General features: G+C 50.6%; 1 protein-coding gene and 1 long non-coding RNA gene across 6 annotated transcripts in view; one reads left to right on the top strand and one right to left on the bottom strand.

Moving 5' to 3' along the window:
* The window catches only part of TSHZ3 (teashirt zinc finger homeobox 3), a 69974-nt gene extending 62395 nt beyond the window's left edge, over window positions 1–7579 (bottom strand). The window contains exon 1 of the mRNA XM_082366697.1: window positions 6703–7579. Coding sequence (XP_082222823.1) covers window positions 6703–6742 — 40 coding nt within the window. The 5' untranslated portion in view covers window positions 6743–7579. The remainder of the gene's footprint in view (window positions 1–6702) is intronic.
* Window positions 7032–25507, top strand: part of LOC309616290 — a 28440-nt gene continuing 9964 nt past the window's right edge. For 3 of the 5 annotated variants that reach the window (XR_014237419.1, XR_014237420.1, XR_014237421.1), the window contains exon 1: window positions 15770–18306. This is a non-coding gene — a long non-coding RNA (uncharacterized lncRNA). Of the gene's footprint in view, window positions 7159–8585; window positions 9180–15769; window positions 18307–25507 lie in introns of those variants that run through there. The other 2 variants (XR_014237417.1, XR_014237418.1) reach the window with 2 other exon arrangements.

Genomic DNA, 25507 nt, shown 5'->3' on the forward strand with positions numbered 1-25507 from the left:
AAATTCACTCAAGGCTTCATTAATATTAATTTAAATTCAAAACCCATTTACATTAAATTGTTCATTAAAAATTGCCTATTTTATGCAACATGCATTTCTCAAAGAACTCAGAGGAAACGAAATACATAGGACTAGATTTAATGACGGGGATGGAAAATCAAAAGTAAATGAATTGGAGTCATTTCATGTATATTACCAAACAGCCCTTTGCTCTCCAAGGGATGGGTTCCAGTTTGGGGAACAAACAGGCACTCAAAGTAGTTTGCTTTCCTCTACTATAAACTTGTGAACGTGACCTTCCGGTCTACCCAAGAGGAAGAAGAAAACAAGAGAAATTGGTGGAATGGAAACCAGTCCAAAACCAGACTGGGGAAGGAAGCAGGTACCACCTCAGAATCCCACCTGGACTCAGAGCATGGAGAGTTAGGCTTGCTTTTTAAAGAGTTACATTAGTGAACATTTGCCAGTACCCATCTTGGTCTAGAAATAATAGTTTCTCTCTCCCCATTCACTCCGCCCCCTGCAATCCTTTATTCCCAAAGCAAGGGAATCAGGAAGATGATGACAAGAAATTGGTGAGTTCCTTGCTTTGGCGCCCTCCCCCTTGAAGACAATCTGAACTTACACTGTTTCCCCAACAGCTGTTCTGGATGAAGAAAACACAGTCATAATTAATAACATGTGTCCTGACAGTATGAATTAATAATTTATCATTAAGCCCAAACAAATTTAAGTTATTCTTCAAGAGCCACACCTTAGCACATTTGAGAAAAATAAGGTAAGGAGATGGTCAAAAAGTCCGGGCAATGTGACCTTCAGAAAAATGCTTTCCCGACCCCCAATACGTCTCTTAGGCCACTCTTGTTGAAATACTAAAATAATTTACAGAATTGAAAGTAATTAAACCCGAGAATCTAAGTGCGGATCAAATCAAGTGTACGTGCTCAAAATGTCTTTTTTTAAATGGGGCTTATAAAATATTCAATATTTGGTCAAGGACACTATGTAATCTTTCTAATAAAGATTCCTAAAAGTGGAGTATGACAGTCGTTCAGCCAAGTGGTCATAAGCAGATTATGTTCTATTACTGTTTCTTTTTTACTTCCAAAAATGCATAGCATCTTTCTAATCACAAACAGTAACCTGAATTTTTACACCCATGTCTAACGTAAATGTTTACAAATGTTGAAAAATTTGAGAAAGCTACCAAATCTACGTATCCGTTCCTTAAAATTCAGGTAGAAGACTCCAGAAAGAAAAAGAAATATTCATAGCCATTGTTTAGTAGAATTTGAAAATTAATTTAATGACTAACTGCAAATACTGGAAGCTAGAATTAATCTGTCTAGATTTTTTTTTTTAAAGGCTTACAGACATTTAAATGCAAGTATCGGGACACTTTATCAACCTAACATAAAATTGTCATCTTATCTTATTATATGACTATTTTATGCATGTGTCAAAAGAATTTAAAAATGACTGCCTGTCTATTGAGTCTAATTACAACTGCACATTATCTGTCTCGATGTACCAGTCCATATCATTGTTACCAAATACAATATATTGTATTCACCTTTCATTTTTAACTTCAGACAGAGAAACCACAATTTGGAGCATAACTAGAACACACACACACACACACACACATACACACACACACACACACACAACACCTGAGAGGCTCCGGGGTGAGTGATACCCCTGTGTTGTTCTGTCCTATTTCCTTGCACGGGCTGCAGGATGATGGTACAGGGGTGTTACAAAACAGCTTCTTTGAAAGGCCTACCTACCTGGGCTGCTCACAAACACAGAAAGTAGACACACACCCTATTTTTTTTTTCTACTACAAGACTAAAGCTATTTTTATAGTTTGTCCAGTGACAGGCAGGAATAAAAATGGGCCAGCAGGAAAGCCTCACAAACTACACTCGGCATAACTGGCCTGCTCCTGTTATTGGATTAAACATGGCTGTGGGGCACCAGGACCAGGACTCCCTATCCTGTCCCTGCTCCTTCCCCGCCTGCATCCACAGCCCTCGCCCCAGCCTGGCTCTGCCAGACACCAGGGAAAGACAAAGGCCCCCAAAAAGGGCCAGGCACTTCGCCCTCAAGAAGGTGATCCTTCTCCCTCCAGAAACCCAGAAGGGGAGGGTGGGGAAACGAAGGGTTTTCACTCTGGGAACTCACCTGGGTTTCACGGCATTTCCCCCGGCCCTGAGCAGTCACCTTTCATTCTAATCAGTTTACAAAACAATCTTTAGTAAAAAAAAGAGGAAAAATGCAGACTTGTGAGGCAATTTGGGGAATAACTGCTGATACATCAGTTATTGACTACCTGGCTCCCGTTTACGAGCACGCTCAAGGCAAAACTGAGAACAAAATGACAATATCAACTGCTCACAATCAAGGGTGGCCCTGGAGAGCACTGAAGCCCTAACTGACAGTTGTCAAGATAATGGGGGCACAGCAGCTGATTCGGGAAGCTTCTCTCCCCTGTGTGGATGTCCAGGGGAATAGCCTTGCCTCCTGCCCTCTTTGTTTTTCTCCTTCAGTTTCTTGATTTCTCTTTTTTTAGAATTTACATTGCTCCTTTCATTTTGTAGGAAAAGGGGTGGGGGGAATCACAGAGCGACCAAAACCAGGTATTTTGTCACCTTGCTACAGGGTAGAACGTCTGTCCAAAGGAGAGACGTGTGGCAGGTTTGAGAGCAAATAAATTCCCAAGGCTGATGCCGAAATGCCTTCCTGAATGCTCCATGTACTTCCAAGAGAGAAAAGCTCCTCTCTGGAGCTGCCTGATACGTGGATGAGACTTAGGAAGGTTGGGATGATGTTACTTGGACACCGCCAGGTGTGCCATCTTTTAGTTTGCCCGTGTCTACCGGCAAAGTAAAATAACCCCGGGCTGTGCCACCATGAGCTTATGCTATTCCTTGGGGACCCGCAGTGATCTGTTACCCCAGCAGGTCCTAAGGGGTCCAAACCACTTTGACAAAAGTCAAGATGCTTGAAGGTTTACCTTTGCAATGGGACCACCTAAGAACTCCATGGAAGGTTATTTTCTTTCACCAAATAAGACTCAAAAGGTCAGTGGCAAGTTGTCGTTTGTTGGATTGTTTTTTTTTTGAGGGGAGGGTGGAGTTTAGGCAATGGCTTTTTAATGATTTTACACTTCCTTCCAGAAAATGAACAGGAAAGAATAAAACGTGATCTGCTATTAAGTACTGCTTGACTTTCTTTTCCGGTATTTTCAAAAAATACTTGTTGAAAAACAAATGTTGCACATAGGAGAGAGGGAAAATGGTCGTTTTGCCCAAAGGACCGGGGCCTCTGTAACCCCACTCCTCTTAACTTCTACAGGCAACGGCATTTGTCCAGCACAAATGTATAGCCCTTTAAAATTACATGCCTGGAGAAAGGAAAACTCCTGCCCAGGTTTCTCTTCAGCAGGTGAAGACATTTCTCTCTCCCTTTTAAGAAAAGACACTAAGCCGTGCATAATTTCTATCAAAAAGAGAAAAATCCTAAAGGGCAGAAATACGTCTTTTCAGGGATTCTTGGAGGCTGCTTTGGCCTTCTGGGGAACAGTGTTACATTTGGCCTAGATGTAAAAACTGTGTGCACCTGTGTGCTATGTCTGCACGCTCTCCCCAGCTCTCAGCCCTTTGTGGTTGTTATTCTACCCCCAGACCATTAAAAGGGCCCTAATTCCTATGACATGATTATCCAGGTACCAAAGCCCATTTGTCACCTGCAGCAGAAAATTGAGTTAATGCACAACTAAAGGCAGCCAGGACTGTGTAATATCAACTTGATTACATCAAACTAGCTGCAAACCTAATTCTGCTGGATGACACTGCGTCGAGCTTGTCATCTCCAATCATTAAAGCTGTCAGGAATCCATCAGGTTTACAGCTAATTAGGTGAACACTAATGAAGCTGGCAAAACAACTTTTCTTTTTTTATGGCTGAGCGGACCTTTCAGTTTGGAGGGGGGAAAAAATTCTCGAGTCTCCTCAAGGTTGCTGGGGAATGGATTTCCAGTTACCAATCAGCAGACATCTTTCTTTTTTCCCACTCTCTCTCTCTATCAGTACAAAGCAATCAATTTGTCATCACTCCCAGTATGCCACAAAAGCAGGCATGAACCTTATAACTTGCAGCTATGAGAACTGAAAAAGGGAGGAAAAAAATGGGAAGTTTCTCGTCCATCCAAACAAACAAACAAACTCACACAGCGCACTTATTGGCCTGTGCATACTTATCACCAGCCTGGATGTGGAAGGTTTTTTTTATTCCTCCACTCTCCTAAATAAGTAGCCCTTCAGACATTCCCCCCCTCCTCCATACGTCCATTAGGCAGAGGCATTCTGATAAAGTAAATCCAAAACCAGGGTATGAGAAAGAAAAAAAGCACTCATGCTGCCAACTTCTGATTGACCATTAAGCTATTGATGAATGTGCCTGTCAGGAGAGAGACAATTAAATCAAATATGAAACAAAGTCGTTTTGACGGGTCATTTTGATAGAGCAAAACCATTCTTCCAGCTCCTATTAGTAGTGCAGTCAAGTTTTTATATAATGAATATTTCTTAACTGACCTGAGATTTCCTGGCTGGCTTTTTAAAAGGTGCAAAAAGGTTAGTGAACAGGTTGCTTTAAAAAAATAAATAAATGAAACCAACAGCACATTTCCTCCTCCTCTAATATTTTTAGCAGAAATTTATCAAATAAGAGTCTCAGATTGGCAAGGTGGAAGAGAAAAAAGATGAAGCAACGGCGGAGAGGATTCTAAACCAAATGTAAAGATGCAGTCACATATGGTTCATTTGATTGAGGCACACAGATACCTTCAAATGTGCATCCAAAAAGGAAAGAAAAAAATCCCAAAGACTGGAAGCAGTCCAAGACACTCCTACTGCCCAACTTTGTGAAGGAGTCCTCCAAACTTTGAGAGTTTATTTTGGGTAGATAAGCTCATTGCTTGAGCTTGGAATTTAAAGTAGAAGATGGGATAGTCAAAAAGCACCAGCCAGGAGGTGACTTGAGAGGCGGCACCCTCCCTACAACCACTACTGGGATTTTCAAACTTTCTAAATTTGGGTAACACTGAGGATAGAAAGCAAAATTTGTAATATATGCTCCAAACCAAGTCTGTTTTCTTCTACGATTTTCTTAGGACACTAACAGGACAGTACATTTTTGGGAGAAGAAAGAACAGCATTTCCTCTCTGTGACCCTGTGTGAGAAGACTCAAGTTCAGAGCAGCCGGTTTGTGAGCTCCACTGGCAGTGCCGGCTGAAGTGACGGAAATGACCATCACCATCACCCCCACTGCTACTACAGGCACTCCGGGGCAACATGGGTACCATACCTTCATCCAAAAAGGGCACCAGGCAATGCCCTGACCCTTCTCCCTCCCCTCCCTTCTTCCACAAAAGCAAAGAACAGAAAAGAAAGGAAGGAAAAAAAAAAAAAAAAAAAAGGAAAGAAAAGAAACGAACCTCCACTTAACCCTCCCCTTCAGGCAGCATCTGAACCTCTGCACATCTGAGTGTTACTCATATCAAAATACATCCTGTCCATATGTGGTCCTCTCAGCAATCCGCCCCAAATCCCAGAAGTTGCACTGACAGGGCCCTAGTGACGTCACAGAGCTTGGCCTCACCATTTCAAGTGATTTATTGATGTTTATTGGGAATGAATAGATCAAAGGCAGCAGCATGATGGGCAATCAATCAGTCATCAAATCCAGGGTGGCAAAGGGCCAGAAACCCTTCTTCCAAGCAACATACCCCCAACTGACATTATTGCAAAATAATGTTATGTGTGTGGGTTTTGTTTTGCTTTCAATGATGCTTTTCCCAGAAAAGAAAAAAAAAAAAAAAAAAAAAAAACCCGGCTCAGTCTTAAAAGGAATTGACACTCCTGAAAAAAAAAAAAAAAAAAAGAGGGGGGGCGGTGATGGGGAGAAAGTACTCAGACACGTCCCAGAACTAAGTGCTATGAGGAGATGAGCATGGGAGAAGCAGTGGAAGGAGAGGGTGGGGGTGAGCGAAAACAAACCGGGGAAAAGGGAACGCCAGCATCTAACATCGACTTGACAGTCATCTGACAATACCCAGACCCTGTGCGCTCTGCTTTCCACCGCTGTGCCCGGTTTGGGCCCAATAAATGAAGAATCAATCGGATTAGCAGTAAGGTGGCCGAAGGGACCCGCTCGCTCACTCGCTCGCTCTCTTTCGCTCGGCAGACACCAGGCAGTCCCCCGCCGGCCGGCCGCGGGAGGACACGGAAGGTGTCCCGGAGAACTCAGGTGACCCCGCCCGCCCCCACAGAAAGAAACAGAAGAGGGCTCCTTCCCATTCTCTCCGCGGCCAGGCAGAGAGCTGAGGAGGCAGGGACCCAGCCCGGCTCAGTTCGCCGCGAGTGAGCACGGTTCACGAAGTGGGTGCGAGCGGGAAGGGGCGGGGGGGGGGGGCCAGAGCGCAGCGGGGCGTCCGGGGGGCGCCGGTCCGTGAGGCGGGCGCACGCACCAGACAGGAGAGCGGCGAGCGAGCCCGGCGCCCCGGAGTTACTCTGCGCGGCCAGAGCGAGAGGGGCGAGGAGCGGGGCAAGAAGCGGGGTCGCCGCCAGCTGGAGACGCGGGGCGAGGAGAGGAAGAGGAGGCGGAGGAGAGGAGGAAGGGGAAGCGGCTCGTACCTGCTGCGCGCCGGGGCGCCTGCTGCTTCCTCCTCGGCATGATGCTCCTCCGGCGACTGCCGCTGCCGCCGCCGCCGCCGCTGCCGGGCTGAGGAGAGGGAGGGAGGGGCGGCGGGCCCGCGGGGGGGCGAGGCGGGCCGGCTCTCAGCCTCCCCCCCGGAGAGCGGCCGCCCGCAGGATGCTGCTGCGCCCCGGCTCTCCGCGTCCCCCCCGCTCCGCGCTCCGCCGCGATCCCCGAACGTGCGGAGGGAAGAAGGAGGGCGGGCGAGGGAGGCGCGGGGAGGGAGGAGCGCGGGGGGAGGAGGAGGCAGAGGAGGAGGAGGTGGTGAAGGAGGAGGAGGAGGAGGACCGCGCTGCCGGCGGAATGGGAAGTTTGACAAATCGCTCCAGAGGCCGGAGGAGGAGGGGGCGGGGAGGAGCGGCGGCCCTGCCCCCCCCGCCCCGTCCCCAGACGAGGTGCGCGGGGTTCGGGGCCGGGGGGCGGGGAAAGGGGGAGAAGGCGGGCAGAGGGGTGGGAGGAGGAGCGCGGGAGCGGCCCCGGCCGGTGAAGCCCCGGCCCCCGCCCCCGGGCAGGGGGTCACGGCATCGGAGGGGGCGCTCAGCCGCCGCCGCCGCGGCCCGGGGCTCGGCGGTCCAGTCTTCTGCCCGCTGCGCGGCTGGAGCGGCGGCGTCGGCAACAGGCAAGCTTAAAGGAAAAGGAGATGATCGTGTCACTCGCCCGCCCGCGGGGGCGCCGCGCCCCCGCTCCCGGCCCCGGGCCTGTCTAGGACCCCCGCCCAGTCCGGGGAGGGGGTGCCGCCCCTCCGCCTCCGCCCCGTGCGCGCAAGCAGGGGCGCGGCGCCGGCCGGGCCGAGCCCGTCCCGAGCCGCTAGCTACTCCCGCCCGCCCCTCTTCCCGACCCGGCCTCGCCCCCTGGCCGTCCCCCGATTCCCCTCCCGGGCCGCACTTCTCTCCACACGCCGCGTCCAAAGCCCCCAGCTCGGACCCCCGGGCCTGGGCCCGCGCACCCCGGGGATGCCAGGGCCCGCGGGCGGGCGCCGGCGCCCTCGGGGGAGGAGGTGGGCGCGGGCCCGAGTGGGTGGGGGCTGCTCTCAGACCCCGCGCCACCAGGGCTCCTCCCCCGGGACCCGCCGCAGCCACTTCCCTCAATTTTTTTTTTCCGGGCAAACTTTCCCGGGCCGTCCCGGGGGTTGGTGTGGGAGGGGGTGCCTCCAAGTTTCCTCTCCAGACTGGGAAGCTCACGGTACCTCCACCCCGCCCCTCGCCACCTAGGCGCCGGGGCGCGCCCCCCACCACCGGCGCAGGCAGATCCCAGGGCGGGACAGCGACGGGGTCAGGAACTCGGGCACCCAAGCCCACCCCTCGCCCCGGGGCGCCCCGAGAGGGGCCACCGCGCCCTGCGCCCGGCCAGCCAGCAGTACTGAGCAAAAAGAATTGATTATTGATTGGGTGATTGGGATCGCTGAGACTCACGGCGGGCCGGGCCGGCGGGCCGTGGAGAGGAGGAGCTGGCAGGGCTGCATTCGCTGCGGGGTAAAGCGGGCTCACTTACGGGCGGCCGCTAGGGCGCTGGTGGGCCGGAGCTCACTGGGACGACCCCCCGGCGGCGGCGACTGAGCGGGAGCCGGAGAGGCGCGGGCGGCGGCGCATCGATGCGCTGCGGGCTCGATTGCGTCTCCCTAGGCCAGCTCTTGGGCCGGGAATGGGGCGGCAGCGGCGGGGCCGGCTCCGGGCGCTGCCGGGCGGCGTTGGCGGGAATGCGGGGGCGGCCGCCAGGCCCACTGCCCCCAAGGCAGTGCTGCTCCCGGGCGCGCCGCTGGGGCCCAGGGAGTTTCCTGGGCCCCGCGTCCGAGAGTCCCGGCGAGGGCCGGAGCCCAGTGCCCTGGGACTGGCTGCCTGAGCGCTCCGGGAGCTGCAAACCCTGGCCTTCTTCCTTCCTTCCTTCCTTCCTTCCTTCCCCCCCCCGCCCCCCCCCCCCCGCCTTAGGTTTCTTTTTTAGTTTCTTTCTCCCTCTTCTTCTGCCCCCTCTTCTCTTTATTTTTTCTTTGTGATTGTTTTTGCAAGTTTGTTTTAAAAGTTCACAGGCATGCTTTCTTTTTTAGACTAGGAGACCGTGATCTCACCCTGACGGTAAGATCAAAAGTCTCCGCTCGCCCCCAGCCTAAGAGCTTGGGCTCGGTCCAGACGCCTCCCTGAATGCAGATGTGCCGCCGCCGTCCTCCCGGGCTATAAAGCCGTCTCCTGCGCCTTGGCGCGCGCAGGAGCGCTCGGAGTTGCGGGATGCGGACCCCGGGTGGTTGCGGGAAGTCGGAGTCGAGCGGAGGCTGGGCTCGGAGGCTGGCCTTGTGAGGCGAACTCGGGGGCGGGGGCGCGGCGTGCAGTTGGTGCCTGCGGCCGCAGAGGCCAAAACGACTGTCCCTCCAGGCCCGGGAGACGCGGCCGTAGGGCGTGAAACGCTTTTTGCGAACGAGAAAACGGTGAGTTGGCAGACGCCGCCCGTGGCCTCAGGATTCTAGGATTCTGGTTGCGGCACTGAGCACCACTTGCCTGAAGGAGGGTAGGCGCCGCGGGAGGTCAGCTCCTGCCAGCCCCCGGCTCACCTTCCACGCGCCGAGCGCCCACTTAGGCCCGCCGGTTGTAGCGAGTGCACGGCGCTGGGCGCCGCGCACGGAAGGCTGAGAGTTTCGCCTTGGCTTGTGCTCCCCCCCTCCTCCTTTCCTTCCTCGCGCTGCTCTCCCCACCTCAGTTGCCTCCGCCCTCCCCCCCTGCCGGCCGCGGCCTGAGCTCCCGTCTCCGCGCCGCCTGCAGCCACCGCCTGATCGCTGACTCGCCCTCCCCAGCTCAGGCGCCGCGCGGAGTGCAGTCCGCCCCAACATCTGTCCGTCCAACCATTGGCGCATCCATCAGTGTCAGTGAGCTGCACATCGCCGCGACAGCCCGTCACGCACAACACGGGTTATGCGGAGTGCATATTGCGACCGCGCTACTTTGCCCGGACACGCAAACGGGGTTCCGGCCCGGCTTGGCACAGTCTGGAACCCGGATCTCTACGGGGATCTTTCAGCCACACGCACTCCCTTGAATATCGGGACCTCTAAACATGACTAGTTTTGCAGGCCATTCTAAGGATGGGACAGATGCAGGGGGACAGTGTCAACCTTGCATTCCATCAAGTTCTCTCTGCCTCTTTTCTGTGCACTGGGTATGGCATAGGAAAGAAGGAAGGGAGGTTTCCCAAATCCGCAGCACGCACAGTATAGACCTATAAGTTACCTTAAGTCTGTGGCTTAAACCCGCTTCAGCTGGGCCGAGTCTGAGGCTGTCGAGGTCGCCAGGCAGGTCTTAGCCAGGAGGTCTCAATCTAAAACTTTGCCAGGCCCCGCCTGGCTGCTTTGTAACATGGCCTGACAGTGAGGAGCGAGAGAAGGGAAGAAAACGCGGATCCCAGTGAGAACCACGGGCTAGATTTAGGGAGAAATAGTGTCTGGGTGGCAGTAAGTCTGTAATTCACATTTTATTTACAGAGGGAGAGAGAGCAGGGCCATACGTTGGAGAAGCCAGTGCTTTGCAGGGGGTTCCCGGCAATTCTTCCAGAGTGCTGACCCCGGCGGTGGTGGCATGTTCCACTGCTTTTGCTTCTTGCTTTTCCCTGTCGCCCACCCCCGCCCGCCCCACAGTGTCCAGAAGACAGGCACCTTCACGTATGTCCCTGATCATATGATCAGTCTGGCCGGGCCAAAGGGCCTTTCTTGTCCTCCCAAGAACTTAAGAGGAAGAGCGAACATAGAACCTACCCCTCCTCGGACATCTGCGGGGCAGCTGTCCCTGGCACTTTCCCTGATATATCTGCATTATTCCTACTGTGAATGTATCTGTCCGGGTGCCTGGTGAGTTCGGCTCCTCCGAGTCGACTACAAAAGCAGGTCAAACCCTGTGCGTCTATTCGTTCCGCGATTCCCGAGTTAGAAGGGATACAGGAACTGCTTTCCGGCGTGCGCCCAGGTCTGCGCGGTTCCGGAGAAGGCCAGAGACGGCCGCGGCGGCGCTCGCTGGGGCTCCTTCCTCGGGAAGGACGGACCACGCTGTAGGGTGCGGGCTTCGCGCACCACATCCAGCGGCCGAACCGTTTTCACGCTAGACTAGAGGGCGGAAAAGCCCGCGCCGGGCGGAGGAGCTAGAATTATGTAGAAGACACCTTGTATAGAAATCTTTGTACCCCACTCTGAAGAGTTGCAGAGACCATTCCTTTGAAAACCAACAACAGGCTTCCGCCCCGCAAAAGCACCTGGCAACTTCTTACACGCGTGAGTCACGCAAAAAGTAACCTCCAGGCCAGTTAAATGCTCCCACCTCTGGGAAGTGCCATGTTTCTGGGAATAATTTTTTACACCCCTAAAAGTAAAAGGAGGAGAAGTTGCCCAAGGGACAGTGGGGAGACACCAAAATGTCCGGTGGCAAACGCCCGTAGGGGAAACTGGCGGCTCCCGTTGCGACCAGGTGGCTCACCCTGTTAAGAGCCCCGAAAATTCCCAGGGGCCATGAAGACAACTCCTGACCCCCAAGATTGCGCCTGGGGCCCAGTAGAACCCCGCTCCTTCTCCGCGGCGGGATGCTGAGTCCTGTTCAGTACAAATGCTTCCAAACGCGGCTCCTTCAGGTCAGGGGTTAGAAGCCCGACTCGAGCTCTCGGAAGTCAAGGAGCCCCAGGCCGCAGTGCCCGGGCCTACCTGAGCGGGTCTCTACCACCCCGGGGGTGTTCCGGCCCTGAGCTAACCCGAGCCCGACCCGGATGAGTTGGGGAGGTGGCAAGTACGCAGGCGTGGCTCCAAACAAGTGTGCGGTGGAGGGGCAGGGATCCGGCCGCAGCGCGCTGCGTCTGGAGTCGGGAAGTTCGCGCTGGGGAAGGAGCAGGCGGGTTACCGCCGGGAGGCAGCCGAGGTTGTCTTCAAGGTGCGGTTGAGGGCAGTCGGTGAGAGTCCGCCGGACCCAAGCCAAGCTGAATGAAGTGTGTCCTCATTTGGAATGGCCAGGAGGGAAAAAGCCTTCCGGAAAGAAACACCCTTGAAGCTGCCGGCCCAGGCCGGGTAGCCAGGGTAGGCTGGGGGTCCGGGGCCTAAGCCCAGACCTTGAAGAGGTGTTCTCCGTGCCCCGAGGGAGGCGAGGGCTGCCTGGAGGGACAGGGCGCGCTCTGGGAGTCTGCACCCCATTTTTAGTGTGAGGCCATCTGACCGGGGCGGTGGGCCTTTGGGGAGCCACTGCCTGCCCAGCAATGCCAGGGGAGGCGGCGCCAAGTGCTCTCCAGCCCTCGCCCTCGGGAACGCTGGCGCTCTGGTCTGGGCGCTTTCACACTTCTCGCCACGATCTGGGCTAGGCAGTAGGAAATACCCTGGGTGCAGGGAAGCTGACTGCCAGCCCCTGCACACCTCAACCAAGAATCGGGCCAGGGACCTCAGCCCCTGCCAGAACGCGAAGGATTTGGACCCTGGGGCCAGGCCCTAGCCAGGCGGTTAATTGTTTGCTAAAAGTGCATTTACACAGCAGTGAAGTTTGTTTCTCTTTTTCCGGTAGCTTTGTTTTAACGAACCAGATGTTTTGTCTGTAAATTCTCCCAAGAACTTTTACAGTTTTGACGTGCAATAAACCTTCGAAAATCGGAGCGGTATATTAATGCCACTTCTGTGGAGCCTTTGGGGAGCTGCATCAGGCGTGCCTGGATGGGAGCTGAGGGCGGGGCAAGGCACTCCTGGAAGAAAAGTAGGAGACATATTGGCCCAAGGTCAAGAACTGGTGTTGAGAATGTGCAGCTCCCCGCTCCCCTCCGCCCCACCAACGCTCGGGTACACAAGCTCCCAACCCTTCCCCTCAGGCGGGGGCTTCCTACTCTGTAAATTTCTTGTGGCTCCGCCACAGAGGCCTGGCCCAGCTTTGCCAACTACTCTCACTGCAGGTCTGCCAATCCCACCAGGACCACCCGACTCAAAGGCAAAAGGACCTATGATCTTCCCTGGACAGCCTTGAGGTCCGCTGTCAGCTGGGGCGGGGCAGAGCAAGGCGGCCCCAGGCCGTCCCTGAACTCCTGGACATGACTGGGACTTCCTAAACTTTGGATGGAAGCCCCCTAAAAAGCCAGGGCTGGCAGGTCCCCCTCCTTGATGCCTTTTTTTTTTTTTTTTTCCGACTCGGGATTTCCAGGCAGTTATAAACGTATTTCAAGACAAATACTAAAAACTATGCACCTAACAGGGAGGGAGGGAACACGGTTATCAGAGGGGAACCAGGTCTGCCTACATACCCATCTCCTAGCTGGGTGATTGGTAGGGACTACTTTCTGGGGTTTCCCAAGACCCGCTGGGGATTTTCCTTCCCTACCACCCCCGGGCTCTACTCTGCTCTCAGTACCGGATTTTCAGATATGGGGAGCCCAGTTTAGACTCCACTCCCCTTTCTTGTATAATTCTCTTTCAAGCCCAGTCGTTCACCGAACTTTCAAAAAAACTTTTTTAGGAGACCTAAGATTAAAGAAAATAGAAAGTCTTCGTGTTGCGGTCTAAGAAGGACAGATGTACATTAAGGCCAGTTTGGAGGGCACAATTACTGGCAAAACGTCCTTTGATCAAATCCCACGCGTTGACCTCAGTTGCGCGGGGAATTTCCAGAATTACTCGCTGCAGCGTGGCGTGTTTTTTCCCACTCTGAGTGAAATGGATTTTTATAAACCATTTAGGCAAAGCTTAAGGGAAAAAAAAGAAAAGAAAAAATAAACTACACTCCAGACAGCTGCAGCCACGGTGGGGCCCGCCCCTGGCTGGAAGTAAGCAGCTCCTTGCTAGCTCGAAAGCGGAGGTGCTCATCTCTTCCCGCGCGGCTGCAAGTTGCGCGGAAAGAATCGTGCCTGTGAATCACTAGGAGGCTGAGCTCAGGCTCGTGCAATGCAGCAACCCTGGAGAGGAGGAGGTCTCAGAAATCAAACCACCAGGTCTTCTCAGACCAGACAGCCCCAGTGTTGCAAGCCTGGTGACCTCATTAACCAGCCAGTGAGTTTGCAAGACGAGGAGGAATTTCGTTTCCCCTTTCTCCTCTTCTATATCGCTCTTCTTTTCTATCTTTTATATTATGGTTTTGTGTTTGTCGCTGGATATCAAAACGGGAAAAACCCGAGACCTAGCGCAAGTCTCAGTAGGGCAGGTACAATAGAGGGATACTGTGCTGGGGCCTCGTTCTTTTTCATTTTTATTTCTTGAAACTTGGTGCATATCCCTTGTATTTCCAGAATAGCAGAGCCAGAATTCTTTGGGACACGGTGGCCAGCAGATTCAGATTCTTTGTATTCAGATAGTCTCTTATCTTGGCAGCTTTGATAACTCCCAAGAATTTACTCCTCCGCACAGGAGCTCTAAATTCTCCCTTCCCTCTTCGTCTTTCGGCCACTTCGCTTTCCCGAATCTCCATCTTCTTTCTTCCTCCTACTCTCTGGTTCCTTTTTGTTTTCTCTTCTGTCAGTCCCCTCTCAACACCGTAAGAATTCGCAAAGATAATTTATTTCAGGTCTACCAAGTGCTCACCCCAAAGAGGTCGAGTCCTCCTCGCTGTGACAAGGCAGGGGCGGTCACCCGGTGCACAGATCATGAGGGAACAAAATAGTTTGTAGCTGCTGCAGTTTTTGTGGGGTTTTTTTTTTGGGGGGGGGGAGGTCAGCAATAGGTTGACACTTGGTTTAAAATAAAAGAACATGTTAAGAAGTTTCAAAGCTGCCAATAAAAACCTTTAAGTGGCTTGTGATTCAGTGCCTCGAGTTGAGGCGGTGGCATTGGTAAATGACTCTAATGCCCAAAGAAAAATATTACAAATGCAGCTGTCTCGGCCACCAATCGGGCGCCGCTCTCCTGCGCGGGCGGTGGCTCCTCTCTGGCGCGGAGGGCACCCACATTTGCATGATAAATTGACCAGACTGGCGGCAGCCAATGAAATATTCAAATTAGGCCAGGGGTTAGAGGTGGAGTCCCTGGGGCGCCCCCTTTGAGCCCGCGGCGGCAGCTGGCTGTACCACCTCTCCAACAGCGCCCTCTGGAGGCGGGATGGCGGGGACGCTGCTCCCGCCCCAGGGACGGGAGGGGAGAGGGGGTGCTGGGGAGCTCCCACCGCTGGCCTAGAGGACTAGGCGCTCTGCGGTCTCCATGTGGGTCTTGCGCTTGGACCTGCTGATGGATGGTAGAGGCAGGTGGTGACGCCAAGGACGGGTTTAAGAACAGCTCTAGCCTCTTGACTCCAACTCCCCTCTCTAGGTTCCCGTAACAAATCTAGCATTTCTGTTAAAACAGAGTGTTTGTTCCACTGAGATCACTTCAAGATAAGACCCTCGCCCACCCCAGATCTTGACCACCCTCTCCAAAGCACTACAGTATTGAAATTCTGGAGCAGACAAATCCAACTTGCCCTGAGCGGAGGACTGTGCGTCCACGCAGGCCAGGCTTTCCAGGGCGCTGGGAGCTGGGACCAGATTGGGGCACTGTGGGAGCCTGGCCCTTGGGAAAGCCTGAGCAGGCGGTGCCAGTGTGCTGACGGCGGGCTTCAGCAGCAGAACTCCTCCCCTGGAAAAACACATCCTGGAGGAAGCACCCACACCCCGAGGCAGGAGCTCCTGTGAGTGTGCAAAGGCATGCGAGGAGGGAATGTGTGTACAGCACCAGTCAGGAGGAGTGTGGAAATAAGGGAGTGTGCAAGTGCACATAGAAGGGACTGGCTCTGCTATGGTGCTGGCCTCTGGACTCTAAGGAATGCAGGGACTCTGCAGGTGCAGGGAAGCTGGCCTCCTGGCCTGGCTCTGACCGTGGCTCAGGACTCGGCGGGGACCTTTCTCTGGGACACTGGGTTGGCTTCCATCAGGGACCAGCGGATAGCTCTTGACTGCTCAGCATCTCTCCCTTCCCACCACCCCCCATGGCTCATCGATGCCAAGTACCCTGGGACCCACCATGCCCCTGCAGGCTCATATATATATATATATATATATATATATATATATATATATATATATATATATATATATATATATATATATATATATATATATAATTGAAGTATATTTGATTTACAGTGTTGTGCTAATTTCTGCCGTACAGCAAAGTGACTCAGTTATACATCAATATACATTCTTTTTTTATATTCTTTTCCATTATGATTTATCCCAGGAGATTGCTATACAGTAGGACCTTGCTGTTTATCCATTCTAAATGTGATGGTTTGCATCTACTAACTCCACACTTCCAGTCTGTCCTCTCCCCACCCCTTCCCCCTTGGCAACTGCAAGTCTGTTCTCCATGTCTGTGAGTCTGCTTCTGTTTTGTAGATATGTTTTAAGTACCGAGTTTTTAGAAGTGCAATTGTCTTTCTCTGCTGTGGAGAGGTGAGCACACTGCCCTTTCTCCATCTCAACAGGACTTAGAGTCAGATCCCAGCTGAGGACTGCCCCAGGGAGAGCTTGATCCCTACCGCTGCTCCCTGCCAAAGGCAGGTGGTGGTCAGCCTACAGGGAAGTGTGAATTCCAGCGCAGAGGGCCCTCTAGGGCCCTCTCTGGAGACACGCTATACTCAAGTCAGTCATCTGCAGCCATGCTCCTAGTCCCCATTCGCCTGGAGAGGGGGCACCCTGGTGCAGGGGGGCGGCGGGTTCTCAGAGCCTTGACCCAGGCTGGCTAACTGTTTGTAAAGACACATAGAAAAAACATGGTAGGTACTGACTACAAATTTGACAGAGACTGAATTTTGACTTTTGATCACCTTAGAGATATTATCAATACCTTTAAACTCTGTGGCCCAAATAGGGGGATTGATTCATAGGAAGCCTTTTGCATCATTTAAAGCAGGGGTTCCCAACCCCTGGGCCACAGCCCAGGTACCGGGCCCTCACAGCAGGAGGTGAGCAGCAGGCAGGCGAGCGAAGCTTCATCTGCTGCTCTGCCCCCCATTGCTCCCCATCGCTCATGTTACCGCCTGAACCATCCCCGCCACCCTTCCTGGTTCATGGAAGAATTGTCTTCCACAAAACTGGTCCCTGGTGCCAAAAAGGTTGGGGACCACTGATTTAAGGTGTTTAGGAGTGTTTTGGCTGCCGAGAGGGGGACTCTGGCTCTGGGTTTGCTGGGAATACTTGGGGGAAATAGCTGGGGAAGGGGTAAGTTCAAGTACAAATGGTCCTCCCTACTTTTCCAGAGAATCTTCAGTCCCTGCCAACTTGAATGCCTGGGGGTAGGGTTCCCACTAGGGGAAGGCCTGCCGGTCACAGTAACAGCGAGGGCCTGTGGAGTCCCCCTGGCTCTATGGCACATGGCAGGGAGGGCTCCCTTCAGCAGCCCAGCAGCCCACAAACCCTCCTTCCTCCTCCTCAGGCCTCACCTGTCGGCCAGGAAAAATGAGACTTGAAAATGGGCCAGAGTCGTCCTCCAATGGGGAAATTTGTCTTGGAGACACGCCCGTCTCAAATGTCCAGAAATGCCACCTCTCTGGAGGATGGTCCTATCTGGGGCATGTCAGGAGTCTAGAAGGTAGACAGCGAAGGTGAGAAAGTACAGAGCTGGCTCTCCAGCCCAGGATGCGTGAAGGCATGTGGGAAGGTGACTAGGAGAAGCACCGATCAGTAGCACAGAAGGGCCAAGTGAGCAGCAGGGCTGCTCTGGGCTGCACGTGTGCACACGGCAGGTGAGTGCAAGCTCTGCCCATGTGATGCAGGGCCTGGCCTGGTGGCCTATAACTCACCAAGTGACCTCAAGCAGATTGCCCACGCTTTTTTGAGCCTCACCTCCTTCATCTCTAAAATGGGCGGCTCTCTCCTTCCTAAGCAGAGTAGGACTTGGGGAGGAAAAATTTGATCAAAGTCAGAGAAGTCCTTTGAAGCTTTTGCTCCCTTGCGCTGCCTCCCGGGAGCTTTCAGGGTCAGACCGGGGTTTGAAAGAGGAACGGTGTTACTAGCTGTCTGCCGATGGGCAAGTCACAGCAGATCCCACATCCCAGGTAAAGTGAGGCTTCCCTGGGATGATGTATGTTGGTGCTTTGGTGAAGAACTTGACATACACTGGTTGTCTAATGATAGTGACCCCTCCTCCAGCCACTGCCAGAGGGGCTGCCACAGGGTCAGACCTCCCTGAAGATAAAGGCTTATAAGCAGGCTGAGATGGGATGCCCTGGAGGATGCTGCAAGCAGGTGCTTCGAGTGGGACAAAAAGGAAGAAAGAGGGGAGGTGTGGAAGGCAGGGCAGAGCACAGACCGCCTGACTTCCTGGGAAGAGTGGGCATTTGTAGGGCGAGTAAGGTGGATTCTCCAGGCCTTTCTGGGAGTTAATTAAAGGAAGGGGTTTGGTGAAGAGCCTCACTGATATTTCTATTTTCCCTGTTAGTAGCGACTGGAATTTGCACCATCCAGGTCAGATGGAAAATAGAAGCCTGGCAAATCTGACAGTCTCATTGATTTGCTCGCCTTGCCATCGCTACTTGAGAGAGGAAGCAATGTGACTTCAAAATTGCAATTAGGAGCCAGCCTGTTAAGGGTTCCTCTCGTGAGCTCCGGTGCTGTGCGGCTCCCAGGCCCGCCTTGTCTCATTTCCTGAGGAGGTAGGTTCATTCATAGTTTTGAATGAAGCAGGCAATGCAAATATGTCACACCTCCTCAGGGGAAGGCTCATAGATGCCTTCTGGCACTTTGCTCTCATTTTGGTCAGGCCTTTGAAAGAATGGCAATTTTCTCAATGTTTTAAAAGTATTAACTTCCTTTCAAACATTCTTTAACCTTTAATGTTTTGTAACTTGATGAAAAGGTCATTTTGTTCTGAGGATGCAGCTGTTCCGTAATTGTTCAGCTATCAGGGTGAATTCTATCCAAATCCTGAGTTCTTTAATGGGACCCAAACCACCACACACACATACACACACACACACACACAATATAGATACTATTTTTCATTGTTCATCCGTGTACATGTATGTCTGCAGGTCTACATATTTGCATCTATGCACACACATATGCTTCTAGAGACTTGGATTTAGATTAACATCTCTACATTCTCACAGAATGACTTCTTTACGGGAAAATATCTATAAAACTTAACTTTTTTGAATGGTAAGGTTTGCTAAAGATTGGATGATAATCATTTCTTATGCACTGCACATGTTCCTGTTTTTTAAAAAAGGGTTTAGTCAATTTCTAATTTAACATTTCATTGTTGTGCCTACAATAAATGCATCCAGAAACCCAGGTGACTTGAGGTGTTTTCTGTCTGTCTTCTTACATAGTGTCACGGGCTCTCATAGCCATTCCCTGCCACATTTACCTTTCTAAGCCGATGGAGTCTTGGAAACAGACGTCTGGGCATGTTAGATTTATATTTTAAATAAAGTCAATAGGCTCAAATAGGAAAATGCATGAAGTTTATGCCTGGACCCACAGTAGATATTTCACTCACTCAAGAGGCATTAGGTGTGGTCTCCTGCGTGTCTGGGTCTGGCCCTGATGATTGATTTTTTTTTTTTTTTTAGATTTATTTAATTAATTAATTAATTTATTGGCTGCCTTGGGTCTTCTTGTTGCTGTGTGCGGGCTTTCTCTAGTTGCCGTGAGCGGGGGCTACTCCTCATTGTGGTGTGCGGGCTTCTCATTGCGGTGGCTCCTCTTGTTGCGGAGCACAGGCTCTAGGCGCGAGGGCTTCAGTAGTTGTGGCATGTGGGCTCAGTAGTTGTGGCACATGGGCTCAGTAGTTGTGGCATGTGGGCCCTAGAACTCGTGGGCTTCAGTAGTTGTGGTGCATGGGCTTAGGTGCTCTGCGGCATGTGGGATGTTCCTGGACCAGGGCTCGAACCCGTGTCCCCTGCATTGGCAGGCGGATTCTTAACCACTGTGCTACCAGGGAATCCCCTGATGATTTAATTTTTTAAGATGAAAGATCTCCAGGCAGATAAGGAGCAGTTGGGCAGGATAGCTGTGTCAAGTCTTAGTAGACTCGTGTAAGGCACAGATCTGGTCTGAACTATAATGAATCAGAAAGAGCACTCCGTCAGATTAACACATTAGACTTAAAAGGGAGAATTGATACTTTTCAAAGGATTCAACTTTTACTTAAAAGCAGACACTTTTAAAAGGCCTCTGGCTGGAATAAATGGTAATGAAGTAAAGCAAAACTTGTGACCATCCGGGTCGTCTCTCTCTGGGGCCACTTCTCCAGAATCCCCTCGGACTCATATTCACAGAGGCATTTTTCATAATCGCCATAACAGTTATCCAGGTTGTGTGTTATACATATATGGCGGGGTGAGATTTCTAAGTCACAGAGTATGTATATCTGTAACTCCCAACTGTTTTCCAAAGTGATTATGTCAATTTTCACGCCCACAAGCAGTTTTTAAATGTTCCCATTGTTCTACATTCTTGTCAGTTTATGATAGTATAAGCTTTTCTTCCCCTTCTTTTTAATATTTTCTACTCTAGTGGTTGTTTTTACCGTCTCTCTGTGTTTAATTGGCATTTCCATGAATGCTAATGGGATTGAGTACATTTTGATATGTTTGTGGTCACTTGGATTTCCTTATTCATGGGGTGCCTGTCCAAGTCCTTTCCCCATTTTTTGTTGGATACGTTTTCTATTGTTCATAGAAGTTCTTTATTGCCCAGTTTGTTTCAAGTTGCTTTGGGACTGTGGATCAGAACAGAAATGTTTCAACGAGCTCCCTGACTGCATTTCCTAGGATGCTTTAGTCTGCAAGTAATACAGCCCCCTGCTCACACTAGCTTAAGGAAATTGTCTAGAGGTAAATCCTGGCTCAATTATACAAACAGGAACCTAGATTTCTCTGCCCTCTCTTAGCTCTGTGTTCTCAGGATCATCTCATCCTCAAGGTGTTTTGTCTCATGATTTCAAGAGTGGTCACAAGTGGTAAATGGACCTGCTTGCCTCATTGTCCACACCCAATAGGAAAGAGAATTAAAATAAAAATCCTGTCACTGGCCCATGTAACCTATGTCCTTCCCTCCAGTTTTCAGGGGCCACTTCTGTGGACAGTGGTCATCACCAGGGAATGCCATACCTTGATAGGCTTAATTCCTTATAGGGTGAAATGAATGAGGGGCGGGGCAACCTCAAAAGGCCACCACATTCACTGCCAAGCCTGCCAGGGTTTTAAATTTTTATATTTTTAATTTGAATAGAGTAAAGTTCACTCTTTTGGTATACAGTTCTCTGAGTTTTGACAAATTCATAGAGTCGTGTAACCACCACCACAATCAAGATTTGGGAAAGTCCCATCACCCCAAACACTCCTTTGTGCTACCGTTTCATAGTCAAAGTATCCTCCTGCCCCTTACTCCCACTTCCCACGCCAGGAACCACTGATCTGTTCTTCATCCCTATTGTTTTGCCTTCTCCATGATGTAATATAAATGGGATTATATAGTATGTCACCTTTGGAGTTTGGCTTCTTTCACTTAGTATTTGAGATTTATCCATATTGTTGAATATTTCAACGGTCTGTATGGATGTACCACAGTTTGCTCATTCATGCATCAGTTGAAGGACAGTTGGGTTGTTTCCAGTTTGGGGTGACTATGGATAAAGCTGCTATAAACATGGACATAGAGGTTTTGTGTAAACATAAGTTTTCATTTCTCCTGCATCTCAATGTCTAGGATTGGGATTGCTGGGTCTTATGGTAAGAGTATGTGTAACTTTAGAAGAAGCTGCCAAACTGTTTTCCAAAGTGGCTGTTATCATTGTGTATCCCCATCAGCAATGACTGAGATCATACAGCAATGACTGCTTGCTTCTAAAGAGGTCTTAATGGATGTGTAAATGCTTTGCAAAGAGTGAGGGTGCTACCAGGGTGACAAGGTGGGAGACATCAGAAGAGGTTGTTGTAAACTCAACTCGGGGCTCCCAGCCTGTCCTGCCCTGTGCAGACAGAATATTTCCATCTTCAGGTCGTTTGCTTCTTTCAAGAGGAAATGAGTAAGCATCATTCTACTCATTTACAAATGAGGGCTTCGCACTGCCTCTCTTGGATGAGCCATCAAGAGCGAGATTCCATGGCCTTGTGTTTTATTCCTGAATTCACAAAGTAAAATGAAGTACGGGCATTTGGAACACTGTCATGCTATGTGGCGAGAACTAGGCAGAGGAACCCATCCAGACGTACAATCAAAACGTCAGGGCTAGCAGGGACCTTAAAAGCTCTCACTTTGGACATGATGACCTGTCACATACCCAGGTCCCCAGAATCCCAGCCCAGGACTCTTTGCCTCCCAGATGCGGGGCAGGGTAGCTGCGGCAGGCTTATCGGTCGTGGCAGCTGTGCACTCAGGAACAGAAATGAGGCTAAATGCTAGGTACCCTGTGGCCAGAGCACCGGCATCCCGACTTACATCCCCCAAGCCTTCGCTTCCTTCATTTTAGTGCCCATTTCTGAGGTACCTCCACATTTCAAATGTCCTGAGAATATGTTTAATTAGAACTTGGCCATACAGCCTTTTAAAATAAAACAGAAGGGACCAGCTAATTATATCGCTCAGCATTCTGTGGCAAACATATATTTTTTAATAAAACACTTTCCTAACCAGAGTAATCCCTTGAGAGGCAAATCCTCATTTATAAGAAGTTTCCCAAAGGGAGTTAAAGAGAAGATGGCTTATAAAGAAAAGAGACAAAGAGAGCGGGGAAGTGTTTTCGAAGAGCTTTTAAAAGATACGCTCGTTCTGAGGTTGAAGTCCAGATAATTTTAAAGATGCAAATTTTTATGTCAAATGTCTTATCATTCTTTCCTGTATTTTCGATCATTTATATATCCCTCCCCGCCCCTTTTGATATTACCATAAATGCCCATATTTCTCATTCTGGCATTTTTTTCATGAGTACAATATTTAAATAAACGGGTGATTTTCTCACAAAGCACTGCACCTCCCGCTGGTTCCCACCCTCTCCTTTAGCTCTGCGACCACCCACCCCAGCCCTTCTCCTTTCGTGGGGCAGTGCAGAGCGGAACATGGGGCTGGGTCAGGTCATCCTCGCAGTCTCTACAGCCCAGGACAGGGAGGAGGGCCATTTAGGCCCTGTTGCAGCACGTTTCTGGATGCGGTGGTCTGACAGGACATTTGCACTCACGAGGCTGACAGCCCCGGTTAATAATAGCAGTAAGAGTGAGAGCTAATGTTTGCTGGAGTTTACCCCACGCTGGGCAACATGCTAAGAAGTATAGGTATCTTACCCCGTTTCATCAGCACAATAATCCTGCAATGTAGGTGTTCTTACCCCATTTTGCAGATGAGTAAGGCGAGACCTGGAGAAGTGAAGGACCTCATGGCTATTAGAAGGGGTAGAGCTTGCGTTTGAACTCGGGTCTGTTGGCCCCGGGGCTCGGCCCCAACTCTCCACACCACAAGGCCCAAGGACGCCAAGCATCTTCAGATGTGCTTTGTGCCTCTCTTCATGGTGCGCTGGGTGGCACAGGCGCTGTGCTTTCAGTTAAGTCCTGTGTCAGTTTGGGGTCCCGGCAGGAAAGAGGACACACTCAAATGAGGATGATCCAAGAAGGATTTCCTGAAGAGGCTGATGGCAAGGGGGAAAGGATGCACAAGAGAAGCTGAACAGAACTGTCAAAGCTTGAGGCTTGGGGGGAACGAGATGAGATGGTCATTGGTTCCTGGAAACCAGAAGGAGGGCATCTTAAACCTGCCACCTTCAGAAGACCCACAGGGAGGTGACCAGGGATTGACATCTCCCATTGCCCTGCCTTCCCTTCCTCCCCTCTCCTGCCAAGACTCCACTTTGGGTAAACCCCACCAGAAGCTAGTTGGCAAGGGTTGAAACAGCCATCCAGGTGGGCCTCCCGGGCCCAGCACAGGGGAAGGAGAGCGGGAAGGGGTGCGGCAGGAAACCAGCAGAGGTGCAGTACCCTCTTGCAGGGCTGTGGGCCATGCCGGCTCTGTGCCGGGCAGGAGGAAAGAGGGGGACCACACTGCAGTGGCTGTTCTCAAGGAGTCTTAGGTCGATGGAGGACATGTGTACTTGGCTAAGGGAGTGCATGACCCACCAGGTAGACGCTGCTTGCTGTGCCTGTGTGTGCTTCAAAGGGGCAATCCAGAATTGGCGTGCCTCTCCACCCGCAGCTGTTTACAACCCTCAAGCAAACTCCTGAGATTGGCCCTTTTGACTTGAGACAAGATGTGTACAATTCTCTCTTATCAAAAGCTTGCTAAATAACATTTAATTGTAAAACTAGAAAGAAGAAAAGGGAAGTCACTCATTTCCTTCTCCAAAGACGATTGTAATGGTTTGGTAGAACCCCTTCCACTTGCTTTCCCCTGAGCTTTTCCTCTTGGGTTACAGTCGTATTGTGTGTGCAATTTTAGAATTTCATATTTTTGATTGAACATTGTCACAGCGTTTTGCCATGTTAGAATAAAATCTTTGTTAAACAGAATTTTTGATGGCTGCATAATATTCCATTGTATGGATCTTATAGTTGATATTATCATGCTTCTGCTATTTAGATGTTTAGGTTATTTTCTCTTTTTCATTCATATTATATAACACTACAATAATATACTATAACTTTATGTATAAAGAATTTTTCACACTTCAGATTACTTCTACAGGAGGACATCCGCAAAATAAAATTACTGGATCAAAGGGATAAACCTTTGTTTAACTAGGCGGTAAAGTACCTAGCACCGTGCTGGCTGCAGAACAGACTTTCAGCCTTTCCGATGGTGGGCGTTCATGTGAAAGCTTTTGACCAATTAATAACTCCTCCAAGGACTTTCCTCTAGAACAGTGTTACAATATAATGCTGGCTACATGTGCAATTCTACATTTTATTATAGCCCCATTTTTTAAAAAAAACAGGTGAACTTAATTTCAATTATGCATTTTATTTAACCAATCATAGCCCTAAACTCTCACTTCAGCATGTCATCAACATAACATTACTAGTGATATATTTTACATCCTTTTTTCATGTAAATCTTTGAAAGCTGGTGTATGTATTATTCTTACAGCACGTCTCAACTCAGACCAGCCACATTTCAAGGGCTCAGTAGCCACACAGGTAGCTACTAGCTACTGTATTGGGCAGTACAAGTCCAGAACAAGAAACCTACCAGAGATATTTGCCACCCTTGGCATCTTCACCTAGTCCCCAGATCCAGCTACCTTTTAATGCCTCCCTCAATCCCCTTACTGGCCTTTGGATTGACAGTGGGTCAGGTGGTCAGGTGTAATATGACTTCTGTACCTTGGCATTTTTACCTCTTTCCTGCCTTGCTAACAGCAAATCACAGCACCTCCCCACCCCAGTTTGTTTTGGACTCATTCATTCAGAAATATTTATTGAGCACTTCCCAGATGTTAAGCCCTGTGCCTGGCCCTAGAGATACAGGTGAACAAACAGACTTTTCTGGCGAATTAATTACAGAACTTGTCAGTGTTCTTAGGGTCTAGTGGGGAGACAGACTTTAATCAAATAATTGCACAAGTCTGTAATTTCAAACTGTGATAAGTGCTGTGAAGGAAATGTACATTTAAAAAACGCTAACCCTTGGGTCACCGCTTGAGTGGCTTGTCCCTGGAGGTGTTTAGTAGAAGTGGTCCAGCCCCCGGCCAGGCTGTCTTGGTGAACACTGATGTGACAGACGAGAGGTGGATGAGAAGACCTCAAGAACCCCCTGGTCCCAAGCATCCATAAGGAAGTTTCTAGGGCAAACAGCAACTCACCAGTTCTTAAGTCAGTGACCCAATTCATCTATTTGCGTTTCTCCTCTCCAAAAATACTTGAG

This window comes from Balaenoptera borealis (genome assembly GCF_965194805.1).
Source record: "Balaenoptera borealis genome assembly, chromosome: 19".
Taxonomy (NCBI): Eukaryota; Metazoa; Chordata; class Mammalia; order Artiodactyla; family Balaenopteridae; genus Balaenoptera; species Balaenoptera borealis.